The sequence below is a fragment of the Buteo buteo genome, chromosome 7 (assembly GCF_964188355.1).
Source record: "Buteo buteo chromosome 7, bButBut1.hap1.1, whole genome shotgun sequence".
Lineage (NCBI taxonomy): Eukaryota > Metazoa > Chordata > Aves > Accipitriformes > Accipitridae > Buteo > Buteo buteo.
This window is the reverse complement of record NC_134177.1, coordinates 31347813-31369234: the sequence shown is the minus strand read 5'-3', so window position 1 is coordinate 31369234 and position 21422 is coordinate 31347813. Positions and strand designations below refer to the sequence as shown.

Sequence of the window (21422 nt, the reverse complement as noted above, 5' to 3'; positions counted from 1 at the left end):
TCGGTGTGCAGAGCTGTGCTGGGAAGGCACACAGTAAATAATGCATGGGCTGCGCGTGGCGCCAGGAGCTAAAAGGCTCGGGAGCAGCTCCAGCGCCGCGTGCCGAGTGCGGCAGCGGTCCAGGGAGGGCAAAACACACTCTCGGCTGGGGTAATGAATGACCACCTCGTAGCGCTGGGATGTGAGGCATCTTGAGCCAGGCTGCACGGGTTTGGGGGAGCCCAGCTTTGCACTTTCCATGTTCCTCTGGTGCCAGCTGGCTGGGCGGTGGGCAGCAGCCTGTGCCAGGCAGGATACAGCAGCACATGAGGCCCCTCACTGAACCCCCAGGCCCCTCTCTTTAGCCCTCCTGCTTGTGAGTAACCAGAAATAAGGGCTTGCCTGTGCTGCTCCTACAGGAGCTGGGCTGAAGCTAACCCCCTCCCCAACCCCACCTACAGCTCTGCTTTGCCGTGAAGCCAGGCAGAGGGGGCTAACAAGGAGGCACCAGAACCCCCAGCAGGTCTGCAAGCAGCAGGGACAGTGCCCAAGGCGGGGGTGACGGCAGTGACAATTTCCCACCCAGGTTAATGCCAGCAGTCTGGTGCACCTCATAGCAGAAAGCATTGCCTGCTCTTCCAGGGCCAGACAGGTGCGAGAGGTGCTGTCAAAGGGCTGGTCCTGCAGGGAAGCTCCCCTCTCCTCTCCACCGCTGATGGTGGAGCAGAGGAGCTCAGCTCTCAGTGGAGGAACAGCTCAAAGGTGTCTTCCCTCATGCCCAAATCACAGGGGTACGCTCTTTGCCCAGTTAGCTTGGCGAGAGCATGTTACTGGGAGCTTCATGCAAAATGCCCAGAGACATCCTCTGCAGAGGACAGGTGTTGCAGGTCAAAGCTCTTGCTACTGATTTGCTCATTCCTTTGCTTATCATGCCCAGGGGCACCGGCACAGATGATGCTGTGGGCAGTCCCGTCACAGAGATGCACAGATGAACTCACACCAGAGTGTGAGCAGAAGCAATCACACCAAGGGGTTGCCCAACCGGCTCTGAAACAGGGCTGGGGGTTTTGGTTCCCGGCACTGGTCGTGACTCTGGGGGCAGCGAGGGAGTGGCCACGCAGGTTTAATCAGGGTGGTAACTGGAAACCAGCTGAAAGCAATTGAGAGGATGTAAATCCTACCCCATCCCGAGCACCCTGGGGTGCAGGAAGGATGCAAGCTATGCATGCGTGCAGCTGTGTGCGCACACACGTTGGTGCATTCACGTGCATGTTGTTCAGGAGGTGTATGAAGTTTGACCTGATAAACAGAAACAAGCAATGTGGCCGGGGATAGAAGGTGGCTTTCTTGAGAGCATCCCCCAAAACCTCTCCCACAGGGCCTGGAGGAGATTTTGACACAGCAGCAGCCTCAGCCCTGCTCCATCTGAGCCCTCCTGGCTCCGGCACAGGCTCTCCAGCACTGCTGCCGCCTGCCTGGCTTCTCCTCCAGGAAAAACCCAGCACTTTTAATAGGCGATGAGGCATCTCCAATAATTCCAGCAGATGCTGCCATTTAATGCGGGTTGGCACATAACTTTATAATCGGACCATATTGCTCCAATTACAATTTAGCCTATAGTCCTCTTGGGCTTGTCTTTTATTTGTCTTTCATTGCCGAGCGCGGGAGGGAGGGGAGGTGGGAGAGAACTGGCGATGTGTGTGCCTCCGACCCCCCCTCCTTCACTGCCATGTCTCTCTGCGCAGCGGGTAGCTTCTTGGTTCCTCTCTTCCCCTGGGTCAGGGCTGTCCTCAGGCCAGAGCTGTGCCCTGTGCCTTGTTTGCAGGGAGCAGCTTGCCCCTCAGCAACGGATTAAGAGGAAGTGGCTCCCACCACACCCCACAGGTGAACCCCCCACCCCCAGGGACAGCCCCTCATTGCACCCCAGAGAGCATCATGCCTCCCGGGGAGCCAGGCCAGCAGTGTTCTTCCTCTCTGCCCCATGTTGAGAGCAGTCCCGGCTCAATTTTCTGCTTGTGGTGTGGTAAATCAGGAGTTACTCTACTTGATGGCGATTGAGTTAGGCTGGCATCAAGCTGGTGTGCCAGAGTATCAGGTATATTGAAATTTCTGGGAGCTGCTGCAGAGTAATTGAAGCCAACATGCTGCTTCCATTTTTCAAACCCGAGAGCCATGAAGGAAAGATTTTTCATTTTGAGAGTTAGTCTCTGTTCTGGCTGTGACAGCTGCCTGTATCTATATTCAAAGCTCAGGAAAAGTTTTTTGGACTCTGTGTGGCCTTGGTAAATGACATCTCATTCCAGCTGGGATGCAGGCGAAGCTGGTGACCGCTTAGCCTGGCGGGAAAAAAACCACCAGGGCCAGAGCCTACAGCTGTATAAACCCATATGGGCGAGGTGAGGCTCTACTGGGGACTGCTCTGGGCCAGGCAGCTGCCCGGTGAGGGCAGGACTGGCCCCAAGCCCTGTCCCAGCTGTGCTCTGCTAAGCGGTTCCTGGCTCTGCTAGCAACCCCGTGCAGCTGCCCTGGCTCCCCGGCCATCCTTCAGAGCCCCATTAAGCCATCAAACTGTCAGCAGGGCTCCTCCAGACCCTATTAAAAGGCTATTCCCAGACAAGCTACTTCGGGAACGTTAAGCACTGGCTGTAAATGTCTTTTGGTTACTTAACGGGAAAACCTGGGGGCGACCTGCGTAAGGGATATACCCTCTGTGCACCCCAAATCCCAGAGGATTCAAGAAACATGAATATCCATTTAAACCACACTAGTAGCCCATTAAATTAAGTATCTACTCAATTAAGGAAGCACAAACAACTTCAGCTCTGCCCTCCATCAGCCGCTGCCCATTTGCATCTTGCATGTCCAAAGGCCTGCCAGGAGGCTGGATTTTATGGCAGAGGTGCTCTGGTTTCATTGGCCGGGATGGGCTTGGCAAAAAACAACCCTGAAACACCCAAAACCCCAGTTACTCTGGGATTGCCATTCTCCCCCTGCGTACAAAGTGTGAAGCAAACCTCACTGTGCGTATTTGTGCCCGGGTAGCAGAGTCCTGCCTGCAGGGACCTGGAGCTGACACCGTGAGCGTGTGGAACTCGCTCGCTCAAAAAACCCTATAGCAAAGCCCCCAGCTCTTAATGACCCTGGAGACACAGCAACTCAGAAAGATCTCTTGATAGCAGCCGTGAGAAAGCTCTACATCAGCAATACTACTGATCTGAGAATTACAGGGCAGCAGAGACCTCAGGGACATGTCAGCCCCACCTATGGCCGAACCAGCGTCTGCTTCCCTCTCCCTGGAAGATCACCCCAAAACCACGGGGCATGGGAAGCCCGTCGTACCTCCTCCTCAAAAGCTCTCCCAGGAGCAGCTCCTCTTTCTTAACCCCAAATACCTGGGTGGCGGTTGCATATTTCTAAATCTATCCATTTACAAAACTTTCCTGTTTTAGCCCTCATCATCGGCTGGAGGATGTTCCCAATGCTGGCAGGGTCAGCTACCCTCAGGTAGCATCACCTGGATGGGCTGTGTGGTCCCAGCTGGATAAAATGCCCGAGCACAGCCAATGCAAAAGGAAAAACCCATTTTCTTGCAATCATTTACAGTAATCCTTAAGGCAAGCAGGTTCAAGCTGAGCATCGGCCTTTTAATTGACAGGCTCCAGCAAGACTCAGGAAGCGAGGAGCTGCCGTGCTCCCCCAGCGCGGACAGCACTTTCATCCCAGTCAGCACTTCCAGCATGGCTTCCCCAAGAAATTGCACATGAGGGCTTTGAAACATATTTCACAGAAAAATCTGTGCCAAGAAAATTCCTTCTCCTGGCTTTTTGCAGCAAGCAACTGCTGATAGGGATCGCTGAGAATAAAGTCACTTCATTTACAAACCGGAGAGCCAAATCTGATAGACATCAAAATTTGAGGTAAGTCAAGGAGCGATGGAGCGCTGCCAGTTCCCCAAATGAATATTCATGGCAAATATTCACCCAGCTCCGAGCTGAAGAGAAACCGGCAGCAGAAAGGCTGCCCCTGGGAAGGGGAAGGAGAGGGATCAGGCTTATTTCATCATTTTTATTGAGTGCAATTTTCTCTTTAGTACAATATTCTCTGAAAGTTACTGTTACAAACTCCGACAATTTCAACACAATCAACAAATTGGGGAAGGAGGTGGGGGATGGGGGGAGGAGGGCAAAAAAAATTACAAGGGGTGAAACCTTTTACAGACATCTCACTGGTTATGTACAGGACAGGGTACGGCCGGCTGGCACAGAGCACGCCGTGGCTCGGGGGGGGACGGGGCTCCCGGGGTGCTGCGGAGACCTCCCGGATCATCATCTTGTGGGTGGCAGGGGGGAAAACGGTCCCTGGGGACCAGTGTCAATCCCCTCTCTGGCGCTGCTGCCCAGCTGCGATGCTGGACTCAACACCCCTGCAAGGCAAGAAGGAGGGAAACAACAAGAGGGTGAGAATAAGCATGTCCCGTGCTCAGAGATGCAGCACCTCCCCAGAAACGCAGGCTGCTCCTTGCAGCTGAGACCCACCGCAAAACTGAGTCCGTCCCCCCCAGCCCCCTGCCCTGCAGCCGGTGGGGACTGCACCCAGCGAAACCCAAAGACTTCTTAGAGCAGACAGCCTCTCAAAAAAAAAAACAAAAACCCAGAGCAGTGATTAATTAATATGCTGTCAGAAAAACGACAATTTCACTGAAAGCTCTCAATTTTTCCTCGGGGGAAAAAAAGGAAGAGAAGAGACACATTTCTTTGTGAAGCCGAGATGCTTCAGAGAGCGGAGGCTGAGGCTTGATTTTGGGGGCGGGAAGGTTACCGTGTTCCCCAGCAGTGAAGATGCTTTTTTTCCCCCCCTCCCACTGCAATATGAGCACCCCTGGGTCTAAAGCAGGCACAAACCACCAGGCACCACGAAATCACTTTTTCCAATGTAAAAAAAAAAACAAAAAACCCCAACATTTTCTCCTCTGCGGGGGGGAAGACAGAAGGTCTCCAAACCAGAAGAGCAACCCCAGGAGCACCTCCTTCTCACCCTGCAACCAAGATGTGTGGCGCAGCAGCAAAAACCCATTATTTAGCCACTTTGGAGAGGCAAAGATGCTTTTAATATACAACTGCAACTTGGAAGCATAAGGGTGCCACATTAAATAACAAAGCAATTGACCGCTGCGTCCCTTTGCTGGGCCACCGATAACCAGGGCTCACTGGCATAATTCTTGCCGGGAGTCTCTGTGCCTCTCCAAACATACTGATGCTTTCAAAAAACAACTCCAGCTGTGTCTGACATTTCACTCCTATTAAAATCCATCATTCTCCTGAACGGAAATAATTTTTTTAGCAAACCCAGGTAAGTAATGAAACTTTTATTTAGTAATTAGTGTTTGGCAGAAAAGGGGGCATGGAAGAAAGGGTAAGAGAAGTTGAGATTATCTTAAAAAAAACCAAAAAAACCAAAAAAAGCTTCGGCTGGGGAAAAGATACTGCTGTGTATTTCTTATGCACCAGGGTCCATTTTTGGTGCCGTACTTGGAGAATCAGTCTGACGGCTCCCATCAACATTAATGGGAGCAGAACAGCTAAACGGCTGCAAAAAAGTGACAACAGGAATACAAATAATGTTTAACAAGAGGCAGCACATGCAGGGCACAGCAGATGATGCTGAACATGCTGCTGAGCTGGGCAGGTCCCCAGGGACTGGTGTAAATCAGGGTGGTTGCACCCAAGTCGGTGGGGTGACGGCGATTTATATCGGCTGTGGGTTCAGCCACATTAAAGCCGAAGCCGAGCAAGGGCTCCAGCCCTGGGTGCTGCTCCCAGCTCCACCATCACCTTCCCACTGCAGCCCTTCCCAGCTCATTTAGCCACAGCCGCCCAATCCGCCCGGCAGCAAGGGAGCCGGGGAAGGGTTTGGGGGTTTTTATTCCCGTGGGGAGCCTGCGCCTTCCCCCAGTATGGCGACTGCTGGCTCAGATCTCCCACCGCAGCTGCAGCCCTTCCCTTCACCCTGGCAAAAATGATCGGGGACAGCTACGCATGATTTGGGCCAACCCCAAAGGATTGAGCCCAAAGGACCCGAGGGACAGGTCATGAGCAGGTGGGGGAAGACGGTGGGCAGCGCAGTCGAGCATCCCCCAGGTACGCAGCCACCGAATCACCTCCCCGCCCCATCAGACATCCTCCTCCCCATGCTCTGGCGTGGGAGCCCCTGCAAAGCAGCATGACACAGAGGGCTTTGATCTCAGCCTGTAAGTGTTGGTGTGACACAAATAGCAATAAAAAGGCCACGTTTGTGAGACGAGAAGGCAACCTGTAAGGGAAGGTGTTATCAGCATCAGTGTGGCCATAGGGGAGCGAACGGTGTGGCTGGGATGTGGACAGCACACTGGCCCCCGGGGCTTTCTCCCTTTCTGCTTTCATGGGAATAGGGCAGCTGGGGCAGAATTGCAAATACCCAAAACAATCAAAGGATGGACGGCATTGCACACCCAGCTGCTATTCCTAAGCACTGCTGCAGAAAAGGGGAGCAGCAGGTGGGAGCGGGGAAGGGATGGAGGCATGTGTGGAGCTGCCCCCAGCTCTGGGAGTGCCCCAAAGCCATCGCCGTATCACTAACCACTCCTGCTAGACCTCCCCAGGCACCGTCCTGGCTACGGCCCTCACCCAACCCTTTCACAAAGGGGAGTCGAACCTCACCACCGCTCCCCTGGGACATTGGGGCAGGAGTCTCCCGGAGCCCCATCCCCATCTGGGCACCACCGGGGTTGGGTGACAGTGCTGCTGCCCAGGCACTAACCTCAGCCAGAAGACTGGAGTCCCTGACCAGCAGCAGCCTCTGGCTGTGGACACCTCCCCAAATATTTAGGCTGGGGAATCTGGAAAGAGTTCAGCCAAAGCGTGGTGTGGAAAAATAAACAGATATGTGCACATTTCACGGCCACCTGCCTGTGGAAGCCCCCACAAGGCTCAAGCCCACATTTCTGACATGAGGCTCTCCTTGCTCCTTAGACAACACTTGGCATGGTCTGCACTTCCCGCCGTCAGTCCCGCTCGGCGCTAATTAGCATTGATAATTGCACTGATGGTGACCATAATTTTCCTGCCCTCTCTCCCCTACCTTCACACGAGGGTTCAATTGCCTAATGAGACCCTTGAGGATAATCATTGAGAGAGGAGCAGGTTCACCCCCACTGTGATGTCGGCTCCTGGGCAATGTGCGGGGATGGGAGAGCAGAGAAGGGAAAGCCACAGCCTGGGCCAGTGGACAGGGAAAAAGCTGCCGAGCCTTGTTTACTTGGGGACACGGAGAAGAGTTCACTCCAATTAATTTTTTTAAGTGGATAGGCGTTAATCCCCCTACACTTATCTAGAATTAACACAGCCTTAAGTAGATTTTTGCCTAATCCACTTCCACGTCCGCCCCAAAAGGGCACGTCTGTTTTGGGAACGAGCGGACTTCAGCTAATCCACTTAAAATTCATGCAGCTGGTTTGTTCAGATTAACCTCCTCCAGCATTTCCCTTCAGTGACAGGCCAGGAGACCTCAATGCCATCCCACCTCTGCCACTGATGGGGCCACCTTGTCCATGGTCGTCTCACCTAGCAACACAGCTGGTTTATCCTCCACTTGCTGTCCATGCGTTAGGGTCTGCTGGGACCTGGTGATACCCCTAAAACAGCCACTACAGCAGAGCCATGCAGAGGGGGATGGACAGCCAAGGGCTTCACAGTGTTTTAAATGCTGATGGCCAGAGGAAGGAGAGCAGAAGCAGTGGAGATGCTCAAACACAGATGGGGAGTAATGGGCAGCTACGCCCAGGCTGGAGGGATGCTCGTGATGCTGCTCTGTGGAGGACAGCCAGCCAAAGCAGAAGGCCCTGGGACACTGTCCCCAGAGCGCCAGCAGCTCTGACAACTCAGAAGGGCCTAGCTGAAGGGCACCATGGTCACCATAGGCGGATGTATTCCCTGCCCCAGCACGAATCTGCTCCTCTGACATGAACCAAGGCAAGATTTAATGCCATGGATGCTAACAGTCCCCAAAGGCATGTGCCTGGTTCCCATCTCGCATCTCCTCCCACCATACAAAGCAGAGGAGGCCCTCTCCTGATCAGAGCAGCCATGCCTGCTCCTCTTTCCACCACACCAGACCCTGGGATGGCAACACAGCCCATCAGGGTCCAATGACAGACACGAGCCAGCAGACCTCCCACAAGACACAGATGCAGAACCAAAGCCCGAGGGCATCAAAAATGGGATAGCACAACATGACAGCAGCTCTCACACCTCCCAGAGACAGCTTTTGGAAGATGTTGAGCTGAACGGGGACAGGCACAGACATTCCTCCATGGCAGGAGCGTTGGACCAGATGATCTTTAAAGGTCCCTTCCAACCCAAATCAATTCTACGAAAAACATAAGCTGGAACAGGAGCAACAGAGAAACCACTGACAGGGTGAAACAATTCGTCACAGGAGTCCCATCAGCGTGGACTTCATCTCTCCTCCATTACCTCCATCATTGCTCGAGAAGTTTCTGGCTCTCCCGAAATTGAGAGGAGACTCATTGGGAACTGATGGAGAAGGTCTGCTTCAGGCTCTTTGAAAATAATCTGGAAGGCACCCAAGTCATAATTAGATCAGCATCCCTCCTGGCAGGATCCTTCACAGAAGAGGCACCAAAGCAGATGATGACACAGGCATTAAATAATCCCCTGCGGCTCCTTGTGCAGTGAGGACATTACGGGAGCAGGAGACGCGCAGCACCTGGATGAGTGCACGAGCTGGATGTGAAACCCTGGCCCCAACCACCCGTCTTTCCATCTGCAGTTTAACGAGCACGGGTGGCCTTGGAGCTACAGTACGTTTCTGAGAGCTTGAAAATCTGCCGCAGGGTCTGTAAATCCATTCCTCATCTTAGAAACTGATTGATCCTTTTTTTTTTAAAGTCAAATTCAATGTTTAAGAGTAACGATTTCTAAGTGAACACAGACTGGCTCAAATATATCAGCAGCTTTTATGGATCAGAGGCAAAAGCCTTAATTCAGACCCTAACGAACGCAAACATGTCTGTCCCCATCACAAAACAATGGTGTTTGTGGCAGTGCAAAAAAAACCTTCATAGGTGATGCCCAATGATTTATCCCAGGCCAGAGGCCAGCTGTGATGCTCCCCTGGCTCCCACAGGGATGTCCCCAGCCAGCAGGCAGGGATGTGGACAGCTTTATTGATGAGACCTCTGCAAACCAACCCCAAAACAACCCTTCCCTCCCTCTGAATCAAACACGCAGAAGCAGCATCCTCCACACCAGTTCGTGGGGAAGATGCCATCGCCCCACAGAGGAGCGGAGAGAAGAGGAGATCCTGTGGGGCTCGGGCCAGCGTGTGGGAGCTCCTGGAGCAGAGACAGAGAAGAAGGGAAGGGGGACAGGGGGAATGACAGCCCTGTTTTCTGCTAGGGAAAGGAGCATTACAAGCACCAAAAGCTGACAGGCTCAGAAATAATGGTCTGAGCTCACTCTTATTTAAAAACCGGCTGCCTGCTGTTTTCATCGCAAGCCCTGCTCTGACTCGCAGCAACATTTAAAATTAAATATACATAAGTGCTTTCAAAGAACTGTTAATTTGAAGGTCATTAAATGGCATAAAATACATTCCTTTTTTTTCTAGAAAGAGGCACGTAATAATGCTATTAATACATGCTCCTCTTCCACGTTCAAAAGCTTGCTCTCGCCTTGGATGTGCGGGTGGTTGAGTTCACCTTCACTTGCAGCGGCACGACATCTCATTTTAATTACTGCTATTGAGAAAGCTGCTGCCTCCTCCATCGCGCATGGCGCAGCCCGCCAGGGATGGGGTTGTATAAAAGATACGGCAAAGCCCGGGGGAAACAATGCAGTTGAATTACCAATGGCGATTTGGGGGGGGCAGGAGGGGGATGAGGGGAGCAACACAGTGGGGCTGTCACTGGAGGATGCAGAAGGGAGGGGGCAACGTGAAGCCAACTGAAGGCAACACCCAGTCCAGACATGACTATCTTGTCCACTGATTCTCACACCGAGACCTTGGGCCAAGCTCAGAGCAGGGGTTTTGTGGCAAAAAGTCCCTTTTTTGATGTAACACTACATGCAAAAAAGACAAAGCCAACAGAGACACACGCAAAAAAAAAGACACAAAAGGGCTCAGGTTTTCGCAGTTGCCATAGAAATGTAGAGAAGGAGCTGACAACTGCAAAGCACTTCTGTGAAAGGACGGGATCAGGGGTGAGCATGAGGTGGGCTCACTTGAAGGCAGCCCAGGTGATCGGCCACATCCATGTGCTGCTGCTCAGCGCAGAAGTGGGATGTGGCCAGACGAGCAAGGCACCGCAGCCGAGCTTCAGCTACAAGCAGCAGCCGGGGGCCAGGATCCACCCTGGCAGGGTGCACCACTGAAGGGCACCTCCCAGCACTAGCACATGGCAGACGAACCCACCAGGACCCTGTGTGATAGATGAATCCCAGCTTGGAGTAAAGGTCTGTGGAGCTGGTTCGCTTTGATCAGAAATGCCACCTTCTTCCTTTTATTCTGTGCAAACCAAAACTTTGGGGGGGGGGAAATAATTGAGCCATCCCTTCCCCTTTGGGATCAAAGAATGGGACTCCAATGCCAACCACAGCACGGATCAGAAAGCGACATGAAATGGGAGCTTTCATTTTAGACCACACTTAGTCGTTTTCTTTCTCTTTTTTTTTTTTTTCCCAGTGGTTCTTTGCCCACATTTGGCAGAGCTCCTCCACGTTGGCAAAGCATCCAAGGGACCCAAATCTGCATCACTCCTCAGTCCACAAAGACATAGCAGTAGCTGTAAGGCAGAGCCTCCTGCCCCAGGTCCCACCGCTGCCTGCAGCTCCCGCCCCATCCCCGCACAAGGCAAAGCCAGAGCATCTCAAACGCTTCTCCATGACGTTGCTGATGGAGGAGACTTCCCAAGTGACCTGGACAGTGCAGTCACACAGCTACGGCCAAGCACCTGGCAGTCTCCTGTTGATGCGGGGAAGTGAATGTTGGCAGCAAGCCTTGACTTAGCACCTCTTCGATGGTGCCCTGCACCTCCTACCCTGGTGAGAGCCTCCTCCTTGGCATTTGATGAAGGAAAAGAAGGGCCAGTCCAAAGACACAGAACCCTATTGTCATGGTCAGGCAGGTATAATGCTGTCACTCCTGGACAGAAAGGCTTTGCGGTTTGGAAAACTTATTTTTCTTGGAAGAGTGAGCTCTAAAGAAACAAAATGGTCTGACAGAAGTCTTCTGAATTTTATGTTATTTTTTTCAATAAAAAGGAGTCGTAAAGGTGGAGTTTTGATATTTAGCCTGTGTCGCTGTCATTCGTTTTTTTAAATGCCTTTAGCTTCCTTCTAATAAAAGAGAAATCATAAAAAAAAACCACAAAGGATCCTTCACCACCGGCGAATATCAATGTGGTGAGGCAGTGTATTAGTATGCACAGCACCCACTCCATCTGCATGTTGTATTCGGTGTGACAACATCCTGGAATACAGATTTGGGCTGCGAGTATCCCGAGAGGTATTAGCGATCGTCTATCAGACAGGACGAGAAGCAGTCCCTGCTGTTGTAAACAAGGGGTGTTTTTCTCTGCCTCTTTCTCTGGGGGGAGTTCAGTGATTTGAAACAAGCTCATTCCTGCATCTTGTTAGTTCCTGTTCTTCAGCAGAGCAGCAGGTCATCTTCCTTAGACAATTAAAGAAATAAAATCGGAGGTGTAAAGAGCACCCCATCACCAGGGTCCTTTGTCTGCTGGTGGTGTCAGCTGCTATTCTCCCAAACCAAGCACGTGTTCCCCACAGGACACAGGGGGCTCCCCCGAGCCAGAGAGCACCCTGATGCCTCCAACATGGGGTACAATGCTCACACCCAGGACATGTGGACAGGTGCTGGCAGCAGGCAGAGGAAGGGCTTATCCCCTTGTGTTCAGTGGCAGCAAGCAAATCTGGCGAGGCATCTCCATGGCACAGATGAACATTGGGCAATCCGATGGTGCAGATGGACACGGAGCAATCCCATGTGCAGATGGATGTGGGGCATCCCCATGGCAAGGACTGACAAGGGGAAAACCCATAACACAGGTGGACATGAGGGATCCTCATGGCACTGATGAACACGGAGCATCCCCATAGCACAGACAGATGTGGGCACCCCCACGGGCACAGACACAAGGCATCCCCATGGCACAGCTGGATGTGGGGCATCACCGTGGCACAGGAGGATGCGGGACATCCTCACAACATGGACAGATGCAGGGCATCCCCACAGCGGGGTCGGATGCGTGAGGAGGACCGAGGGTTTCTCATATACATATGAGCCACCGCGCCACCAAATTACGGCAGGGACCGGCAGCCCTCAAGGCACAGCTGGGCAGCCCGCCCGTGCCGCCGCTCCCCCTGCCCCATGGGTGCTGCTTGCTGCCAGCACAGTGTCTGCAAGAGCGCAGTGATGGATCATCACAACTCACACACAACCGTCTAAGTAAAAGCCTTATTAAGAGTTCATTCATTTTATAAACTCTCGGCGCGATCCACAGAGGGACATTAGATTGCCCAGTCTTACAATATTCTGTGTAAACACTGACATGCGTCTAGTAATTTTAACTAGATCAATTTGCAAAGGAGACTAACAGTGGAACAAAAAAAAACAAACCCAAATTAAACACAGGGAAACATTCACTGGGAGAGGTTTTAAGGAAGTGAGCTGAAAAACAGAGAGAGGGATGAACGGATGGACAAAGAGGTACATGAGACAAATGGACCTACCTCTGAAGCCATGAAACCTAAGTCTGTAATTCAATAACAAAATCCTTAGGTCCGCAAGAATGGGAAAAAAAGTCCTCCATAGCCATCTTCCGTGCATCGCCGAGGCTCTGGAGGCCTTAGCAGTCTGTTTCCCAGAGCAGCTCTCCTTCTCCAGCAGTCACTGACCCAGTCACAATCACACAGCGGCTCCTCCGGTCCCATCCCATCCCCACTGTGCCGGCTGGCCCTTGGCATCCTCCTCCCCGCTTGCAGGATGCTGAGTGCTTGCTTTGCTGTTGGGCGCTTCCCTGCTACCTCCCACTCCCGGGGGCTGTGGGCACAACCCCCGGCCCCCCCTGTGCTGGGAACTGGCCGGCCACTGGCCACAGGGTCAGCGGTGATCTTCGGTTACGGATAAGCAGTGAGTCCACGGTAGGTTGACAACGTACACACGCGCACGAGCGCACACACACACGGGAACACCTCTTTCCATTTTCCAGGATGGATTTTTTTTTTAAATCCTTTTTTTTCCTTTTTGCAAAAAAAATGCAAGCAAAAGAGAAAAAAAAAACCCAAGGTTTTCTATTGAAGGTACATCTCTTCTTCAATATGAAGACATTAACTGGATTGAGTCGGATCCCCCATGCAGTGGTCAGCGAAGTCCTTTGGTAGTTGCCAGAGCAGTGCCCGGGTAGGACAGCAGGGAGCTGCAGAGATGTCTGAGGACACTTCCACCCTGGTCCATGAGCAGAGAGGGAAGCAGGGTAAGCAGGGAGGGCTGGGGCAGGGAGGGAGGGCAAAAGAAGAAAAGAAAAGGAAGGTGGTTTCTCTGGATGGGATACTCCATCTCGTGCCTCTCCCTTCCCCAACAGCCCCTTCCTCCTTCTCAGTTTCGACCACTGCTCACTGGTGGTGGGATTGGAGTCTGGTCTCTAGGGTTTGGGTTTGCTTCCCCAACGTACATTGGTTTGTCTTCATTGTTTTTTGTGTTTGTTTTTTTGTTTTGTTTTGTTTTTTAAATATATGATTTGTACATATTTATATGTATTTATATGCTGTTCCCCATGACATTGGTAAGTGTGCTTCTGTTGGTGAGGAACGGAAGTCACCAGTTAGAGATGAGTCCTAGGAACACCCTTCGTCTGCAGTCACAGTCCCCAGGCAGTGGCGGCACCCCTCCAAACGGTGCTCCACGGCGCCCGTCAGTTTCTCCCCTCCCACCTCTGCCCTTCCGCTGCGTGCCCTCCCCGTCCCCTCCCTGTTGAACAAGGGACGTCATGCCATCGAGGTCGGAGACTGACTCATCTGTACTCGCATGGACTGGACGCTGTTCAGAATCTTCTTCTGGTGCCCAGCCAAAGTCACCCCTATTCTCAGGAGGTCTCTGGAAGATAGACAGATGGAGGAATATCAATAGGCAGCTGAGGGTTGGTGTATCTGTTTTGCTGTGTCTAAGTGAGGTGAGGGATGTAAGCTCAGCAGGTCCATGCCTGCCAGCAGAAGAACAGGCACAGAGCCCAAGCGCAGCCCCATAAGCATCACTGGGGATGAGGTGGGACCGAGAGCAGGGAGACACCCCCACACTGACCCTCAGATAGTGAACGCGGCCACCTCCAGACTCAGGGTGCTTCTGCTGACCGGTGTGATGGATGCTCACACCCTTCCTTTGCAGGTGCCTTGAACTGACCTTCCCACCTCCCTGCAACCCCAACCCACCCCAGGCAGCACCCAGCTTTCGGGCAGCCCTGATGCGACACCCAACTCACTCGGACGTCATCTGGGCAACAAGCTGCAGGGAGGTGAAGCCAGCAGTCAGGAAGCTGTCCCGATACTGGCTCATCTTCACGGCACTCAGCCAGTCGTCTACTGAGGTAAAGGCAGTGAAGTCGGGGATGGAGCGGTCGAGGAGGGGCTGAGAAGGCCTGCAACAGGACATACTGCTGGGGACAAGCCCAGCTGGTGCACAGACATGCTCCCCAATCCACCCCCCTGTGCCCTTGTGCTCCCCCCAGTACTGCCCTGCTCCCGGCACATGCCTGAGACAAGGAAGGCCATGAGGAAGGCCTGTCCCATGGGAATACTGCTCTGCCAAGCAGAGCTCTGCAACCCCGCACATTGTAATCCAGTTGCGGGAGCCGCATGGATGGAGGCACTGGCGGAGCAGACACTGCACCCATATGGTCACAGGCCATAAAGAATCAATAGCAAAGAATTATTGCTGTTGCTTGACTGAAAACTACATGTTCTTTGTCTGACTGTCAGGCAGAGCAAAGACAAGCCCCCCTCCCCTCCTTCTGGCAAACGATTTATGAATTCCTCTCCTTTCCCCCAGCAGCATGAGACACTCAGGGAGCCTTTGGCTTGGGATGCTGACATGAGAGCATTCCCTGCACGCCAGGAGACTCACACAGCGGTGATGGTAGCCACAGTTTTGAGGCTTGCCGGGTTGCGGATCATTTTATCGAGGGTGTTGACTATCTCAGTGAAGCGCGGGCGGGTGTTGCGGTCCTTCTGCCAGCAGTCCAGCATCAGCTGGTGCAGGGCAGCAGGACAGTCCATGGGTGGCGGGAGCCGGTAATCCTGCTCGATGGCATTGATGACCTGCAGGGCAGCAGGGGAGAAAGCAGCATGTGAAGACAAGGACTCAGAGGTCTCAGATAGGTAAAACCGCAGCCACAGCAGAGGGTGAGCCACCCCTGCCACTCTGAGCCAAGCCAAGCTGCATGTGCGCGCAGAGGTGCTACAGGCAGTGCTGCCGCAGGCTGGGAAGGCAGTTGCCAGCCCATTTGATCATCAGCAAAGGGAGCAGGAGGAGACGCTCCTGGCTCCGATGGAGCTGGGGCTCTCGGAGGTTAATCTCCGCTCTGATGCTCCGCGCGCTGCAGTTCCTCCCGGCAGAGAGCTGCCACTCATTATCTCGGCAGATCGCATCAGAGTACAGCAGTCCAACTACCAAAGCTCCTTCCCTGCTCGTAAACCCTCTGAACATTTTCAAAGGCCCTGCAGCTTGCTGAAGTCCAATTACCAGCCCACCGGCTTTTCTTCCCAATTTCCCTCCTTGCATCCTCTCGCTCGCCAGCCTGTTTCATCTCCAAAACCAAGCACTGCCGAGGCCACAGGAAGGAGCAGATAGCCGTTCAGGCAGGGCTTTCCTTTGGGAATGAGCCCCCCCCAGACTCCCCAGAGCTGTGTGGATGAACCGCAGTGCTTACATCTTGGTTAGACATGTCCCAGTAGGGCCTCTCCCCAAACGACATCACCTCCCACATGACGATGCCGTAGCTCCAGACGTCGCTGGCCGAGGTGAACTTGCGGTAGGCGATGGCCTCCGGCGCTGTCCACCTGACGGGGATCTTCCCCCCCTGTGGAGAAAGGGAGGAGCCCGGACACCCATGAGCCAGGATCAGAGCCATCCCGCACACCCCCAGTCACTGGTCCCCGGGGACCCCGCTGAGGAGTGGGCAGGTGGTACCTGATGGGACGAGGAGGCAGGAGCCAAAAACACCTCCATGAATTTACCTTGTACCTGCACAAAAGGGCTTAGCTAAACAAAACAAAAAGGTTTATCCAAGGGTTTATCCCACTCAGGTGTCACCCCTGAGTGACACCTCCCCACTCCAGCTGCCCTGCAGGACCTGGCACATCGGTGGCCTGTCCCCAGGTCCCTTCCCAGCGAGACATCAGGTGACAAGGACTACGCAGAACTGCGCTAGTGCTCATCTCAGGTAAGGAGCCACAGGCATCCCCATCCCCTGGCCTTCAATGGAAAAAATGTCTAACCTAAGAGCATCCTCTACGGCATCAACTGGGCTCCCACAACTGCTGGAAGGTCATTCCAGCCCCACTTTTGGATTGGGAGGCAAAAAGCAAAGCATGTTTAAGCCCCAAAGGAGACTTGGAAAGCATTGAAATAGGAAACTGCCTTTGGCAGAGCACTCCTCATTTCTCCTAAAAGCTCAAAATCAGGCTCAGCGTCTCAAGCCACCCCATCAAGCCAGGGCAGGTCCCAGCTCCTGCCAGGACAGGAAGGGCTGGAGGCCATGCCGAGCAGGCAGGGATGCTGTGGGGGGACAGCACGTACAGAGGGACTGCTACCTGGGCACGCACTGCTGAAATAACAGCAAAAAACCCCAAGGGATGAAGGAAAACCACAGACATGCACAGTATTTACTCGGGGCAGAATTGCATTGTAAATCGTTTAGCGCAATTGTTTTCTGTAGTCTTTCCAATGAAGTGTCAGCTGCTCTTGAAGGATGAATGGCAAAAAATTTGATTTGAATAACTACAAATGGAGAAATTAACTGCTAGGTTGTTTTTCCTGCCTTTTCCCCAGAGCTAAAAACCTGCTGTGGGAGGCAGAGTGATGTAATCGCAGGCACAGCATCACTTCCCAGATGCCGGGGAGATCTATTATGGCCTAAATTAAATAAAAACACAGATGAGATAATCTCTTTTATCTCCAAAGGTGGGGAAAGGCTACTTCATGCCTCATCCCAGCAGCTACTGCTGGGGTATTTGAACAAAAAATAAATGATGGGTGTCTGCTCAAAGGCTGCTGCCTGCAGGACGGGTGTGTGCAGGGAGCGGAGCGGAGCAGATCCATGACGGGGCACAGGTGAAACGTTATCACAAACAGGGGAGGAAGAGTGAGGGGCTGCAGCTGGGCCAAAACACAAAGTCAGCCTTAAAGGCATGTCCATGGGTTATCCATTTTGGAGGCTGGAGCCAGCCCCAGCGCCTGGGCACAGCTCGGCAGCCCAAGAAACTGCTTCTGCAGGAGTCAGTGCAGCCTTATACTTCCACCCAGCGCATGCTCTTTTAATTAATTGATTAGATGAGGCCAACAGGTTGCTCATCCCGTTCTCCTCTGATCATCCTTACCACCACCAAGGGTCTCACAAGCTTGCTGGCAGGAGGACTGCCGTGGTGAGGAGCTGGGGGTCCCCCGGGGTGGCGGGGAGCAAGGGGAAAGCAGGGCTGCCACTATCTACGAATAAATTAATTAAGGACAAGAAGGGTGGCTGGGGAACGGTGGAGCTCCCATTAGGCTTGTCTCTTTAATTAATGCCTGGAACAAGTCTCCAGCAGAGAAAGGCAGACCTGGAACGCTGGCGGAAAGGGAGTTAAAACACCATCGCTGTGCTATCGGGAGATGCTGTGATCTCTTTGCCTCCCCTTCCCATCACTCCAGGGACTCCTCCATGCACCTTCCCTCCACGGAGGAGAGGGAAGAGGCTTATCTGGAAACTGCTGAGAGCAGAAAGGTGCTTGGGGGAGGAGGGAGGCAGAAAACTCATAAAAGGGAGGAAGAGAAAGGAGGGAAAAGAGGATCATGAGTGGGAGCCACAGCCAGGGTCTCTGGGCCACGGGCCTACATGGTGGGAACCCTCCTGAGATGCTCCCATCCACAGTAGAAGCTCTGGGGTGTACATCCAGCACCATTCTCCCAGGTCCAGCTGGTAGTGGGTGCAGGGCAGGCACTGGGGATGCTGGGCAAGACCAAATCTTGCAAGAGGTACGTACCAAGGAGCTGGTGTAGGTGGGGTCAGATGTATCATCCTGCAAGTAGCGTGAGAGGCCAAAGTCGGACACTTTGCACACCAGGTTGCTGTTGACCAGGATGTTCCTGGCAGCCAGATCTCGGTGCACATAATTCATCTCTGCAAGGTACTTCATCCCGGCAGCAATTCCTCTGAGCATCCCCACCAGCTGGATCACTGTGAACTGCCCATCGTTTTGCTGTGATCAGAAAGAGCCGGCACTGGGGTGAGCACGCAGACCCCACTGTGGGACCACAGCCACTCACCCCCGACCTTGGGAGGATGCTGTACCTCCCCAGAGGACTATCCAGCTGCCCTGCCCTGCCCGATTAAAGCAGAGGTACGCCAGCACCAAAATACATGTGTTTTGGGGGTGTACGGCACACTGCAACTAGCTCCCAAGCTAAGGAAACAGGCTGGGATTTACAGGACAGGATGCCAACATCTCATTCCTGAATCCCACAGGTGAACAACAGCCCACACGGCCCCACCTCGCTTTACCCGCAGGAACGAGTCCAGGGCCCCGTTCTCCATGAATTCTGTGATGATCATGACTGGTCGGCTTTTGGTCACCACCCCTTCTAGCCGAATGATGTTGGGGTGGTCAAACTGCCCCATGATGCTGGCCTCGCTCAGGAAATCCCGGCGCTGCTTCTCAGAGTAGCCAGCTTTGAGCGTTTTGATGGCCACGTAGATCTCCCGCTTGCCAGGCAACTTCAGGCGTCCTTTATACACTTCTCCAAACTCCCCTGCAAGTGCAAGAGCATCCACTACCACCTCCTCCTCCACATAAAACACTGCAAAGAGTAATGGTACCTTGAGCTGCTTGGTCTCCAAACCAACTGGCTGAGAAATGTCAGTCAGTTCACCCTTCAACGATGCTCTCTATAAATCTTACTCACCTGTCCTCTTTAAAAGGGGCAATGTCTGCTGCTGAAGACATGTTTGGGCTTGCAACTTTCTCCAAGGTGACAGAGGCTAGCACCAACAGAAGCAAGAGGCTGGGGCCACTCTTGCAAACCCCCGCAAGAAGGATTTGCAGAGCAAGAGCATCAACATTTAAGGACTACCTCAAATATAAGGTGTCAGCATTGGTAATCTCAGTTGCCTTTTTGCACATCACTTATCTTGGAACGAAAATAATTGGGCTGTTTTCATTGCTGCCCTCTGATGTAAAATACAGAGAAAGTGTCCTCTCATTTTCAGCAGGAGAGCTTTTCCGTCACCAAGGCAAAATTTGCCTGTGGAGGGATTACATTTAAGCCAGGTTTACAGCCACTTTGCCTTGATGAGCAGCAAAGGGTGGCTCATACATTCCTGAACTTGATCCTGACCAAACTAGCTCATTGCTTCTTTGCAGCTTCCCCCCAGCTTCTCACTTTGTCTTCTATGAGTACAACACTGTTATTTAAAAGTGGCAATAAAAGCAGCACAGATGACATACAGATACATGCACGCATGTGTATATATACATATGTATGGGAATACGGCACAGACTAGAGTGAGATCTGGCTTTTTCTTGTTATCTCATGGAAAAGCCAAGTAGGAAATCCCAAGAGGCCCTGCAGTCACCCAGTGATTATGCTCATGGAGTCTTTCCCACCTCAGAGGACTTTTGAGAGCAGAAGCCAACCTCATGTCCACCCTAATCCATCACAAACCCAGGAAAGCCTGAAGTTTCGAGGCTTCCATGAGGGTTTCCCAGTGAACAACCACATGTGCACCCCCAGAAAATTGCTCTGGGTGAAAACTGCATCTGGCCACGCAGGAGCAGCAGAGAGGGCAGGGAAGGACGGACGGCAGGGGACCGCGAGACCCACCTGCTCCAATGACTTCTTCAATCTTCACAAAGGATACATCGATCTCCTTGGCAAACTCTCGGACCGCCTCGTTGGGGTCCTCGTAAGTAAAGGGGTCGATGTAGATCTTCATCCCTGGAGACCCTTGTTGCAGGAAATATGCGAGCAACAGCAAAAGGAAGAGAAACCAAGAGCAGTTGTGCCATGGCCAAGAACTGGAGACCCCCATGTCCTCATGCCCTCCATACGTCCGTTAAGATGGCTATCGCTGTGCTCACCTCCGCCACCTCCATAGACCCTTATCGTCCTCTTTGGTCCCCCTGCTCCACCTGACCCTCCTCTGCATCCCCTCCTCTCACTCACTGCCCTCCACTCCTCCGCTGTTATCCTTCCTCTTCCTCCTCCTTGGTGATGGGGAGCAGTTACAGACATGAACTACAATTAGCTGGCTTTATGGTGAGGGCTTTATGAGGCTCCATGCATTAGTGAAGAAATATTTATTTACCCAAAAAGGCCTCTGATAGCTTTGTGGCGGCTACTAAACTGACAGAATGCAGCAATTATAATCAACAACCTGTATGGAGCCATCAAATAAGGCTTGGCCAGCCTCTGTGACAAGTGGAGGGCACAGAGGCAATGCATGGCAGCAGGATCTGGCCACACTGCAGGGAGATGCAGCAAGTGGGCTCTTGCCCTTTTCAAATGGGTGAAGAAACCAAAACAGGCCCCCAAATTCCCCAAATGGGGTTGGCAGACAATGTGTTTGGATGCCCTGCGGCTTGCAGAGCTGCCGGGGGGCACGGCTGAGGGGCAGAGTGTGGCCACTGCCATCCCCGGGCTCAGCAGGGCACCGGCGTTATGCCACAGTCCCCAAAGGGAACCCAGAACAAGCTGTTGTCCCTTGTGGGGGTTCAGCCTCCCATGCCATTTCTCACCCAAAAAGGGGACTTGGGATCACATAGCAGCCCCTCAAGGTCATCTCTGGAGGAGACCAGGAGGGACATCACTGCCTGGTCGTCCTCCCCGAGGTACCTCTCCTTTAGAGTGATTAATAACATTTGATTACACTGTTAAGGACCTCGCCAAGGGCCACAGTCCCATTGCGCTGGCACTTCCCAGAGCCTTTCTAGAGCCGACGTGCAGACGAACACACAGACTGCAGCATCACCTCTGCGCAGCTCCGCGCTGGGAATCTAAATTGGCTCCCACTTGGTTTGCAAGTTTGCCGGCAAGTAATTCGGGAGGAGACGTGAAAGCCTCACAGGAGGGCACTGCTGCTGCAAAACAACCACCGAGGGAGAACTGCTTGCAGGGCACCC

At 53.0% G+C, this 21422-nt stretch overlaps 1 protein-coding gene across 3 annotated transcripts in view; it reads right to left on the bottom strand.

Annotated features, from left to right (window-relative positions):
- Nucleotides 1–4023: 4023 nt before the first annotated feature.
- Nucleotides 4024–21422, bottom strand: part of EPHB1 (EPH receptor B1) — an 84922-nt gene continuing 67523 nt past the window's right edge. For all 3 annotated transcript variants that reach the window (XM_075032203.1, XM_075032204.1, XM_075032205.1), the window contains exons 10-17: nt 20125–20247; nt 18806–19053; nt 18288–18503; nt 15977–16126; nt 15172–15365; nt 14531–14686; nt 12786–14148; nt 4024–4402 (exon numbers count right to left, since the gene is read on the bottom strand). In XM_075032203.1, coding sequence (XP_074888304.1) covers nt 14040–14148; nt 14531–14686; nt 15172–15365; nt 15977–16126; nt 18288–18503; nt 18806–19053; nt 20125–20247 — 1196 coding nt within the window. In that variant the 3' untranslated portion in view covers nt 4024–4402; nt 12786–14039. The remainder of the gene's footprint in view (nt 4403–12785; nt 14149–14530; nt 14687–15171; nt 15366–15976; nt 16127–18287; nt 18504–18805; nt 19054–20124; nt 20248–21422) is intronic.